General features: G+C 36.5%; 1 protein-coding gene across 1 annotated transcript in view; it reads right to left on the reverse strand.

Annotated features, from left to right (window-relative positions):
• Positions 1–229: 229 nt before the first annotated feature.
• The window catches only part of Samsn1 (SAM domain, SH3 domain and nuclear localization signals 1), a 49,562-nt gene continuing 37,375 nt past the window's right edge, over positions 230–12,416 (reverse strand). The window contains exons 6-8 of the mRNA XM_055617830.1: positions 11,933–12,139; positions 10,787–10,937; positions 230–992 (exon numbers count right to left, since the gene is read on the reverse strand). Coding sequence (XP_055473805.1) covers positions 793–992; positions 10,787–10,937; positions 11,933–12,139 — 558 coding nt within the window. The 3' untranslated portion in view covers positions 230–792. The remainder of the gene's footprint in view (positions 993–10,786; positions 10,938–11,932; positions 12,140–12,416) is intronic.

Genomic DNA, 12,416 nt, shown 5'->3' on the forward strand with positions numbered 1-12,416 from the left:
CACCCTCTCCTCAAAGAAAGGGAGGCCCCTCACCCCATGGTTACCAGACACAGCATCCCAACTAGGGAAAAAGGAACCAGAGGCGGGCCTCTGAGGCAGAGACAGCCCCTGCTCCAATTGTTAGAAACTTTCTTTAAAGTATAATATTAAATACTTTAAGTAACTTCAGCCTAGCACATACACTATGTACATAGTTTATTTTATTATTGTTAGGGTATAGACAAATTTTAAAAATATTTACATATAAAGATAAAAACATCTCTACAATTACTTTTACTAAACCAAGACAGTATTTTGTTAACTCTATCTGTATATCAGATAGCAGAGTGAAAAACTAAACAGAAAATTGTTACTAAAATTCTGCCTTTGAACAGAACACAGTCAATGTCAGCCTTCATTTTTGCAGTAATTTAAAAGAATGAGTGTATATACTACTTGAAGAAATTAGTTCAACTGAAACTTCTATAACTTATTCAATAATATATACATATATTTAAGTACAATGTTTCCATAACTATATTTTTTACACTTAGGAAATAAAGGTAGATAGAGCACACACCACACATGGGCTTGCATTTTATCTGTTTTTCTAATACAGGCAGGTGAACTTTAACACATAGCATTTAATAAATAGGCATTTTATGCACACTCATTGGAAATTTAGAGCTATAAAACTCAGACTCAAACACCTTGCACTTTGGGATGCCTTTAGAACCCTCCCATTTGATCCTGTAGCAGAGACAAAGAGTTCAAATGAAATTCAGCTGTGTGTATGGCCATGCGAGTGTGGGTTCAGTCACCGGGCGCGGTGATGGCAATCTTCTGTACCATGTCAGGTAGATTTTCTGATTCCAGGTCCTCTTTGCCATTATCTGAGCACTCTGATGAGATATAACAGCCAGAGTCCCTTGGGCAGTCATCTAATTGTGATTTACTTAAGATGTCTGGGCGTGCAGACAGAGGTACCGCTTCACTTTCTTGCTCTGCAGTGGCTGTAAATGGAAAAAGTGCAGTGGTCAGGGAGAGCTGAGGCAAGCTTTACATGATTGTCGGCCTCAAACATTATCCTATTTCAACTACTCCAATCTTGACTTGAATATAACAGAAACGCCTGTGAGTAAAATACACACGAGTGAGTAAAATATAAATGAGACATGTACACTCGGATATTCAAACTCTTGGAAGTCAGCAACTGCTCATCACTGTTCACTTTTAGTTTCAGGTTGTTCATGTGAACTGCCTACATGAGCAAATTCAATATGGACTCTCATTTAACATTAATAATAAGTTGCCAAAGAAAGCAGATTGTATCCACAGTATGACAGATGCCTGGTCCAAATATTCCTTAAAGGATCATTAGGAAAAGTCATGTGTAGTTTGAAGTGTAATCCAAGTGATCTTGATAAACAGTTCTGGAATTATGACTGTGGATAAGTAAATAAAAGATGATTTGCTGTTAGCAACTATACAGAGGTCTTCAAATACTAATACTATCCAAAATTTTCCTATATCTGCATTTACCATAAAAGTAGACATAAGGAAAAGAGGCAGCTTTTTGAGTATAAAATTCAAAATTTCCTGAACTACTTTATGAAACTTTAGTGTGCCTCATGTATCTTTGTAATTCTAACAATAGTTTATTCGTGATTGACTCACTGAAGCACTCTTATATACAAAAGTATTACCACTTAGAATGAAGACTATCAGAACGTGAACAAAGGTACCTCTACAGAACCTAAGCAACCCTGTATGCTGGAATTCCTTTCAGGGCTCCTTTATATCAGCCTCTCTTTGTCAATGTGCAGTTTCTTTGTCCTCTTTGATGCCAGAGATAGGCATTTCCCTGCATCATGAGCCAAGTTCTTCAGACAGAAAATGAATCTCTGGCTGTCATCTCTTCGCTCTCGCAAAACCAGCCCATCCTCTGTTTTAACCTAGCAGCACGGATTCTTCACTTTGCTTGTTGCTCCCCTACACTGTGACAGCCAAACACTTAGATTTGAGGTTGAGGCTAGAACTGTGCCTTAAATTCTTAATCGCATTGTCCTATACTTATTCAATTCCAGTTAGAAGAAATTAAAGCAAAGTGTCAAAATCTAAAAATGTTTCCAATTGACTCATAATGCTATATGAGTTATTTTTAGGAATCAGTCTTTATTTTACATGTCATGTTCTGTTTTTCAGGAGCAGTTTTGAGGTTCTGTCTTGCCAGTGTTGGTTTGTATTCTGCCATGTACCCAATCAAACCTCACTAATCTCTGATGGACATGAGAACCATGCCCTGGTTGATTTCATGTATGCCTCTATGAAGTGAACTAACTTTCCTTTCATGGATCAGAATGGAACTGTTATGCATGACACTTAGATGAGTTGAGAACACAGATGCTTAAAATATTTTCCAATCCTCTAGTTACAAGATAAGTACTTGTTCAAAAAGGCTGGGGAAAAAAAATGTTAAAAACCTAGTCTACTTGTCTTCAGAATGAAACACACCAGTTCCTTTAACCCTTTCCTGAAGGATTGCACTTTCAAAACATAAAGCCACATTTATCCCATTTTCCTGAACATATTATTCTTGATATATAATAATAACACATGTAATATAATATAGAAATAATAGGCTCCTGATAAATATTTGCTACAACTTTCAAGTACCCTGGTATCTGGCTTTGAAGCCTGGTGGTGTTAATAGTTTGAGAAAAAATAAAATAAAATAAAATAAAATAAAATAAAATAAAATAAAATAAAATATATATATATATATATATTAGCTGCTTTGAAGCACTTGCTGTTGATTAGCAAAGGTCCTGAAATTGTAGGAGCTTTACTTAGTAAGTGGACTTGATCAGGTTGGATCACTTGTGTTTCCCAGCACCCCTCCCCCTTTTATGGACAGGGAGCTGAATGTGGATCTCACTCTCTAAGGAGTTGCTTTTATTCTGCCTCTGCCTCTTCATCTTATTGCTACTGAAAAGAAATGAGACAGTTCTGTGTCCCATTCTCCTGACACTGTTGGAGAGGGCTAGCCAGACTAGTGCTTTTGTTTACACCCTCCCACAGCAGAAACTGCCTTATTCGGAGTATCAACACTTATGTCTTGCTGGTGGACAAAAGGCCACATTTTCTCAGATTAAGTGTGGATCTGTTATCTCAATATAAAATGAAAAGCCCTTAGCTACTTCTGTTCAGAATGACATTCTAAGCAATACAGTAAGGATCATTTGCTCCTGGCCTTGTGTCATATTCAGATAGAGTAGAATTTGTGAAGCAGTTCTGAAGATAGAAAACTTAGACTCAAAAGCTTCTGATTTCCAAAATTATCTTTCTTTTTTTTTTCTTCAAAAATCAACCAACCAAACAAGCAACAAAAACAACTTAGCTTCTGTTTTCATCCTCAAAACCTTCTGCAGATTCACCACAAATGGTCACAAAACAGTCAATGATAAGCTGACTCTACTAGAGCATGGACAATGTTTCAGTAATGAAAGGGCATTTGTTTTGCTTTCACCTGAGAGCTGCTGTTTGACAGTCTCTGAATTCTAGGAATTGCTTTGTTTTAAATACAGATTCTTTACTGTGAGAGCCCTTTCATCTGCAATTTTTATGAAGAAAGAAAGTAAGATCTCTGTCTGAACGTTAAGCAGCACAGTAATTTACAGAACAGCAGTGATTTGCTAATGGCTTCCTTGTCAAGTGAAAACATGACTGTTCTCTTCAGATGCTTCCCACCAGGCCTGCAATAATTTCAGGCAGGTTATCAGCTGGAACCCCTCCACTGTAACTATAAAAAGAAAAGTCAGGTCATTATACAGCACTGTGGAGAGCACAGCTCCTTAGCACCCAGGCTGTGTGTGGAGAGGGTCAGATTTCCTCTTGTGTCTTTTTATCACAACAGTAATGTCAGGGATTGGTAAGAACTTCGCTCTTAAACTTCTGTTGTTTTATTTGTTTGGGTTTTCTTCTTGCCTCCAGAGAGAATTGACTCACAGTAATGCATTCTCATTTTCTTTCTCAGTCATTTAGACCCTGAGTATGTAGGTGAAACTGAGCAAGGCTAACTGGTCTACCTAGAAATTGAAACAGCAGCCTACATCAGCTCCGTCCTGTGGTCCAATCATCTCAATATGGCAAATACCATATTGTCAAAAAAACAAAACAAAACAAAACAAAAAAACAGTTTACTGCTAAAATTATAGACTTCCCAGAAGATTTCTCAGTGCATCTTTACACACTAAAACATTTCTGGTAATATGCTAAAAATCCCCAAACAACAACAAAATAACATATTTTTCTATACTATGTTACTCAGATTACATAAAAGCATGGAGAGGGGAATGAGAGGAGATGAGAGAGAGGGGCTGGGATTGGTAAGGAATGAGGGAGGGGGCTACAGCTGGGATACAAAGTGAATAAACTGTAATTAATATAAAAATTTAATTAAAAATGTTTATATAATTAATAAACAAAGGGAAGTATTCATTTGGTAGATAGACTTTGTTTAATTCTTAGTTATATATAATATTTTATATTTATTTTTAGATAGTGGAAAGGTTAAAAGAGTATATTTTATCCAATATAGCCACAAAATGGTTTGCAAATTTACCAAAGGCTATGTATTTTCAAATGTGAGCATGAAGATTTATTAGTAATTACTGATATGTCTCTTATTGCAAGCAATGAATATCCAAAGCAAAACTCTAGTAACTTAATTCTATATGCTACATAATGAAACTATTAATTAACATATTAAGAAAAGATTATTTAAAATTATTTTATTTCCTATCAAAAATTTTAGAGAATTATATAAAGTCTATGAATCAACAGTCATATGTTTAAGATTGTCATTAATGTTGAAAAATGACACGGTGATTAAAACATAAGACAGCTAAAATAATTATTCATAAAATAATTGTATTGGAGTTGTGACATTTCATTCCTTAAGGCAGTCTCACTTATACTAAAAATGAAGAACACTTTAAAGACTTTAAAGTAGATCCTTTTCCTGGACCTAGCTTCTCAGTCTCTAAGGAAAGCAGTCTTCCCAGTTCTTATACATTCCAAAGTTTAAGGTTCTGATGGAAACAGATGCAAATACCCACAGCCAAACAATAGGCAGAGCTTAAGGAATCCTGCAGGGGAGAGGGGGAGCAAGAGGTGTCAGGGTCACCATAAGAAAACCAGAATCAACCAATCTGGGCTCACAGGCACTCACAGAAACAACCACCAGAAAGCCTGTATGGGCCCGATGTAGGTCCTTAACACATATATTACACTTGTGTTGCTTAGTCTTCTTGTGGGAATCTTAACAGTGGAGCAGGGGCTGCCTCTGACTCTTTTGCAGGCTTTTGGGACCCCTTTCCTCACACTGGGTTGTCATGTCTAGCCTTAATATGAGGGGAGGTGCCTAGGTCTTACTGCAACTTGACATGCCATGTTTGGTGGATATCCACGGGAGCCCAGTCCTTTTCTGAAAATAAAAGGGAAGGGGAATTGGGGGTTTTGCAAAGAGGAGGTAGGGAAGAGGAACTGAGAGGAAAGAAGGGAGGGAAACTGCAGGTGTGATTTAAAAAAATAATAATAACGATAATTTTCTATTTCAGTTTAAGGTTTAAAATTCAGTGAAAGCAAGAACTTCCCATTTTGCTTCACCTTCCAGGTTTTTTAACTCAAAATTTCCCAGAATTCAACTTTACTATTTTGTTTGCTTTAGATGTAATAAAGTACCTGTTTCTAAGACCCCAAACATGTAACATAGCATAAGCTGAGAGGCACAGGGAAGGTCCTAACTAAGGGAAGTATTAATGGACAGTGGGCTTACAGTAACAAAATAATATTTTCACTAGTTAAATTGAAACTAAAGGTGACCAAAGGAAATTTTATGAATGTTGAAAATAATGAAGGTACTGCTTGGCTTTATGACTCTTTCTTTCTTGGGCTGCACACAATCACCAGAGAGGAATTGAAGGCACATACATTTCAGTACAGCCACAGACCTCTTCATGTTTGAGATCTGCCTGAGTCTCTAACACTGAAACCCAGCATTTCTGTATTCTGAAACTGTGAGGAAAAACAAAAACAAACAAACAAACAAACAAAAAAAAAACAAAGCAAAACAAAAAACAAAAAACTTCCCTTAAGTTTTCTCATGTAAGTGATTAACCACAGCAACAATAAAACACTGAATATATTATTTAATGCCATGCACAAATGTGCATATCAGCATGGAGACCAATATCAGGTTCTTAATATCTTTACGCTATCGTGTTTTTAAGGTACATCTCAGTTCACTTAAATTAATGGGTAGAAATTTAAGTTGTTAACTAGACCTACTAGTGTTTGAGTTACTATTTTTCTTGGTATATTTAATGGGATAATCCTAGATCTTGAATTACTATTTATTTTAGCTATTTGTATGTTAAACTTTCAATTTTATACACAGTTGCTTTCCAAAAATTATTTACACTTGCACACCCACCATATATACATCACTGGCATATTTGTGAAATAAATCTTGACCACACACCAGAATTCCCTTCTGCCCTTTGAAGAACTCATACATACAGTATGTAACACACTGCAGTCCACATCACTTGACACCGTCAGGAGAAAGTCTTCCTCATTACTTGTAAGTCTCTGTGCTGCGAATCCTCACTCAGTAGCTATAAGATTACTTTGAGTCTTTGTTAGACTCCTACCGGAAGAAGAGCAGGACTGGGGTCTGCAGAAATGCACATATTTTGGAAGGTTTCACGTGCAATAGTGCTTACACACACTCCTTACACTAATCTTTAAGTGACTGATGTGCAAAGTCTCACTAAAAATTACTTTCTCAGCAAAGGGTAAAAATGCTTTGATTTCAGTTTATTATTTGTTATATAGAATATGCTGTTTGTCATAAATGAAATATCAGATAGTAACAACAAAAATAAATCTGAAGAAATTAAATCCTAAAGCCAAACAGCTACAACTGAAAATACATTAAATTGTGTGTGTGGTGTGTATATGAATGTGTGTGCACATGGATGTGTAAACAAGCACCAATAAAACACCTGTCTATCTTCTCTACTTTTTTCTGTGAGCAGTTATTGTATCTTTTCTAAACTGTGTACCTTTTTAAATCTAGGTTCAAATCATATGCCGGGTGGGTTGGAAAGCCCAGGTACACACGTCAGGGGCTAGACACCAGGCTAGACTGGCACGCTGCTGGACCAACTGCTGGACTACTGTCTGGCATCACTACAAATCTCCCCTCTGGCGGCTCGTGTTCCAGCTCCTGACAGGGCCCTCCCATTTGCTCTGCATCTACTTGGGCAGACAGGAAGGCACAAATGGGGATGATAGAGCAATGAGGAGCTGCTGTGACCACAGCCGGTGCCAATGACCTGGCCCACAACCCACCCTTCCCCCTTCCTCCTCTCTTGGCATTGAAATCAGAATTTACAAGTACCTAAAATATCCTGAGTAGCAATTCTGTAAAGTTTGCCTATTTTGTTATCATTATTTTTCAATTTAAAATTTAATTATCTCTGAATGTTAAGAAAGGAAGACTTTTCCATCACTCCTTTGCCCCAAGGACAGTAGTATATATTTTGGTAGACACATTCTAGGACACATCAACATAATTCCAAACGTACAGAGAGAACCTGTGCAGAAGAAATGGAAACCATCTACTACAAATAGCAGTTAACTATTTTATTCTAAGGAAGCATTTTTGAATAAGATAATTGGGCTTTAAGAATTTTATTTGTTGAACACCTCTATAAAACACACACACACACACATATATACACACAGACACACACACTCACATACAGATGCACCCACAGACACACACACACACACACACACACACACACACACACACACTGTTCTCTTTAAGAACATTTCCTCTCAATGCAGAGACCAATCGTAAAGTGCCGTCATGAAAATAGGAACCCTTCTCTGTACAAACTAAACATATCCTGCTTTTTTGAGGTAGGTAACACCCCGCCTTTTTTTTTTTTTTTGTCTCATTCTTTATCTCCATTCCCAGGTGAAAGAGCCAGTGATACTGTTCTGCTCAGTGATCATGCAACATGGCAGTGAGTTCTGAACATTTCTGATTGTCCATCTGAGACATCATGATGTCTGAAGCCATCACTGACCTCCTGCAGTAACCCTGTGATCAGCTGAAACACCTGTCAATTCTCCAATCTGCCAGTTGGAGAAGAATCTTGTCTCCTGCCAAGCAGAGGCCTAAAATGTTGAATCCAGTTTACATTTTAAAGGTCAAAGTGAGAACAGTACTATCTACTTCAGGGCCAAGAGAAAATTAAAATTGCTTCTAATTTTGTTTCTAAATCTTCTTGTTCCCTACCCCTTGTTCTATCTCCTATCCTCTTCAACACTACAGATACATTAAGAAGTCACAAGGAGCTTGTGAGCTTTCCTGCAGTATCACAAGCTTTTTAGCACTCAAGACTCATGCCCAGTTAGCTAATATTTTTTTTTTTTTGAATGACTGGAAAAGCCAAACTTCTGCAAATGTTCAACCTAACTATAGAAAAAACAAAATAGGACTTTGCTGACATTCCTGAGCTGCTCTTCTTCAGTGATAGTAATAAAGTTACAGACATAAAATGAGGCTAACTTATGTGCCTTATTCTTTTCAAAGAGCTATTTTTAGTCTAACTGTGACGTGTGTGCATTTGTTTTTGTTTTTAAAATAATGTTGCACTTTTATATAACCATATATTCAAGGTCTTTATCATTCCAGGAACAAGAAGGTTGTGCATTTAATCTTAGCTTGGTGGTAGAAGATGTGATTCACAAGGTAGGATAGATAAAAATAAGCCTGCAGCAGAATGGTGCCGCATCATCAGAATTCAGAAATCCTATCAACAAATGGAAGTCATTCTTCTTTATTTCTTAAGCGAAGCAGTTTCATGTAAGATAAATCACTTTCAGTCAGAATAGTCTAACACACAAAATGCATCTTTTTGTCATGTATATTCTAACACTACTTTATACCATGAGGTTAAAATGAGAATAATCTCAGGGTTGTGTGTTAAAAGTGACACAAGTTAAATCTGCCTTATTTCTATTGTTTGTCTCCTAACCATAGAGTCTCTGCATGTATGCTTGTACAGAAGAGGCTCTTACCAAGTAATCAGTATCTCTTGACTTTCAAGTAGCACATTCTAAAGCCTTATACAAGGAAGTCATTTCTGGGATTTATCCTTTCTGTATGTCTAACAATTGGATTTTGTTTTAAGAGACAAGAAAGACTGTCACATACAATCTCAGAGGAGTGGGACACTAAGTCCCAGATATATGGGCTTGAAAAATCCACTTAGCTATTCATGTTTTAGTTTTCCTACCTTGCAAGCTAATATTTGGGGTTGGAAGTTGGTAAAATTGCACCCAGCTCTCAGATTGTTATCTTTGTGAGTCGTTCTTCTTTGGATAAGGTAGGGAGTAGACTGATAATTCGAGATACAGATGAAGAGGTGAAGTGAACACAAGTGATTCTGCCTTCCCTTTGTTGGCTCCTGCTGAATACTGTTTGTCCTTGACAGCAGACAGCACTGCTTGCTGCATCGATGCCCTGCATTTTACAAACCCCGCTGCAGGACAGCTGCAGTAGCTTCTTCCCTTTCAGAGGATGATGAGATGCTCTTGCCACTTTTCGGAAACACCGATTTTTATTTTATTCTCTCTCTGTGTCTGTGTGTGTCTCTTTCTGTTTCTGGCTATTTCTCTTTCTCCCTCTTCTCTCTCTTCCTTTTCTCTCTCTCCCTCTTCTCTATCTTTCTCTCTCTTCTTTTTTTTCTTTTTCTCTTAAAAATTATTTGAGAATTCCATGCACGAATACATTGTAATGACATTAGTTCTACCCATTCTCTTCCTCCTGCCATCTCCCACCATGTTTCCCTAGCGTCCCATCGACAACTGCATTCACAAGCACACAGCAATAACTATACATATATAGCTATTGAGTCTAATTAGCTTTTCTGTTCTTTGCATGTTGTAGGGTGAGGCCTTTTCCTTTTTTTTTCCATTACAAAATACTCTACAGTACTATGTCCACCCTAAACTCAGGGTTTGGAGGCTTAACTAGATTCATTAGAAATGGTGTACTGGACGGACAACTGTAAAAATAAAAGCTATTTCATTTTTATAAACCTAGCTGGTGTAACGTGTACTCAACCATAAATGAATCTGCATTTATTATTTCTTCTTCAGTTTATATTTATAAATACAGAGAGCCATCTCCTATAATAAAAGTGAGTGCTGAATATTTTTACAAGCTATTATAACATTTACAAAGAGTACTATAAACACACACACACAAGATGTGACTATGTGGTAATGAAATGAATTTTCCTATGTGGCAGGGAAGGCTCATTAGCATATAGCCAGGCTCTGTGTTGTGCTACAGAACACATGTGTGGCATTACTTACTAATAGCTCATGCTGGCACTAGAATATTTGTCTGTAAGTCCCTTGGTCTTTGAGAAAGCAGGCATCCAATTGTGTGTAAATTAATAGCTTGGTAGAACCAAAACAAGAGACCCAAAGAAATATTTTCCTTTCTTAAGAATATAGTAAAAATATTTTCCTTGACTACACATTTTGGCCAGCGTTTGTTTTATCCAATATTATGTAAAAAGTATTCCTCATGTTAAAGAAAAGAATGCTTTATAGGATTCTTAGTAAAAGACATTTGAGCTTTGCTTTTAATGATTTCACTCTTTACATTAAGGCATGATGAGCAAGCAGGAGAAGAATGGATGTATATACTTACTTTCCTCATCCAGGAGACTCTCAGTAGCAGACAGTAGCCTCATCCTGTCTTCTGGGTTGGTAATGTTTAATTCAATGAGATGACTCTCTTTGATATCCTTCAGGTCATCCAGAGTTTCATAACCATTGAGCAGAAGTGTTGAAGTGTATTCCTGCAGGTGGAGGGAAGTATGTATTATCTGTAAACTAGTAGGGTTCAAATGCTGTGTTTTCTCTACATTGGAATTAAGTATAGAAAGGTCTACGATAATCAAAACACCAATGGAACTCTTGCTTAAGCCCATTCTATATATTCTAGTTTCCTCCAAACAAACTCTAGAGCATTTGATAGAAAATACTTAAACAGTGTGTTGACAGACAAGAGAGTAACTTAGTAGCGCAGAAATACCAATTAAGAAAAGTATAATTTCTGTTGTCAGGATGAATTATGTACATTTTCAAAGTACTGCTGAGTTCATTTTTACGAATGGAATGCAAAACTGTGACTGGAATGAGACTATAGTGTATGCTGTACTATATGGTATATTATACCATTTATCGAGAGTTCTTTCTTTTAAAATGTAATAATAGAAGTAAATAAGGTTATAAAATAGACAGTTGGAGTGCCAGTGGTGCAATGGGTTCAACTGAAGTGCTAATAAAACAAACTTTTCTTTGAAATAACCACTAGAACAGTAATAATCACTGTTTCTTGAATTACCTTGGAGATCTTATTTTCAGTCATTTTCTTCGCATTTCATTTTGCTTTCTCTACTATAAAATTTCAAGCTTCCTGTCATTTTTCCTCTCAATTTCACAGATTTTACTATAGTTTTCCTTTCCTCTTTATCATTCCACTTAAATTTTTCCATGATCTTCTATTCTCCTAGATACTTTTTTTTTCATTTTTCATTTCTCTTTTTCTTTTCTACATTTATTTGTCTTATCACTGGCTGCTAAGTACCATTAGGGTTTAGTCCAAAGGGTGCTATATTAAGACCTGTCCTTGCATAATAAAAGTAATAAAGGCAAAATAAGAGCTGTTCTAGGAAAACAGATTTTTTTTGCTGTAAATATATTTTAACAACTCTGCATAAATACTAATCTACTCTCCTCAAGTATTCTATCCATTTTTCAACAAAACCAAACATACCAAAAGTTTACCAACCTGAAGGTCAATTGTCTCTAAGAACTCCTGCACGGTCTTGGTGTCCTCTCTCTTACTGCTTCTCTGTGGTTTTACTTTCTTAGGAGCTGCTTCCTCTTCTGAGATAACATCCACATAAACAAACTTGAAGTTTCCTACTTTATTGTTCAGCATCCCTGTCCACGTTCCCATTGGTGTTTTGCAGATAATGTCTATGATGTCTCCTTTCTAAGGATGAAGACAAATACAAATCAAATCCCGAAGCACCATCATGCTGTAGTAATATGTAAAAAGAAAGGAGCTTTGGGAATTTAAAGAAATGAGAGTAATATGCTCAAGGTATTTGGAGATTACAGAAATCGATGTGACTTCAATTCTTTGAAAGTTTTCACTGTGTAGTGAAGAAAATGCCAACATGCTTGATGATGCTTTTCTTGTCCTTGTATCAACTCACTGACTTACATTTGTAGAACAATATACATGATAAGTTAAATATACTATTATT

The sequence above is a fragment of the Psammomys obesus genome, unplaced genomic scaffold, assembly GCF_907164565.1.
Source record: "Psammomys obesus unplaced genomic scaffold, mPsaObe1.curated_primary_1811, whole genome shotgun sequence".
Taxonomy (NCBI): Eukaryota; Metazoa; Chordata; class Mammalia; order Rodentia; family Muridae; genus Psammomys; species Psammomys obesus.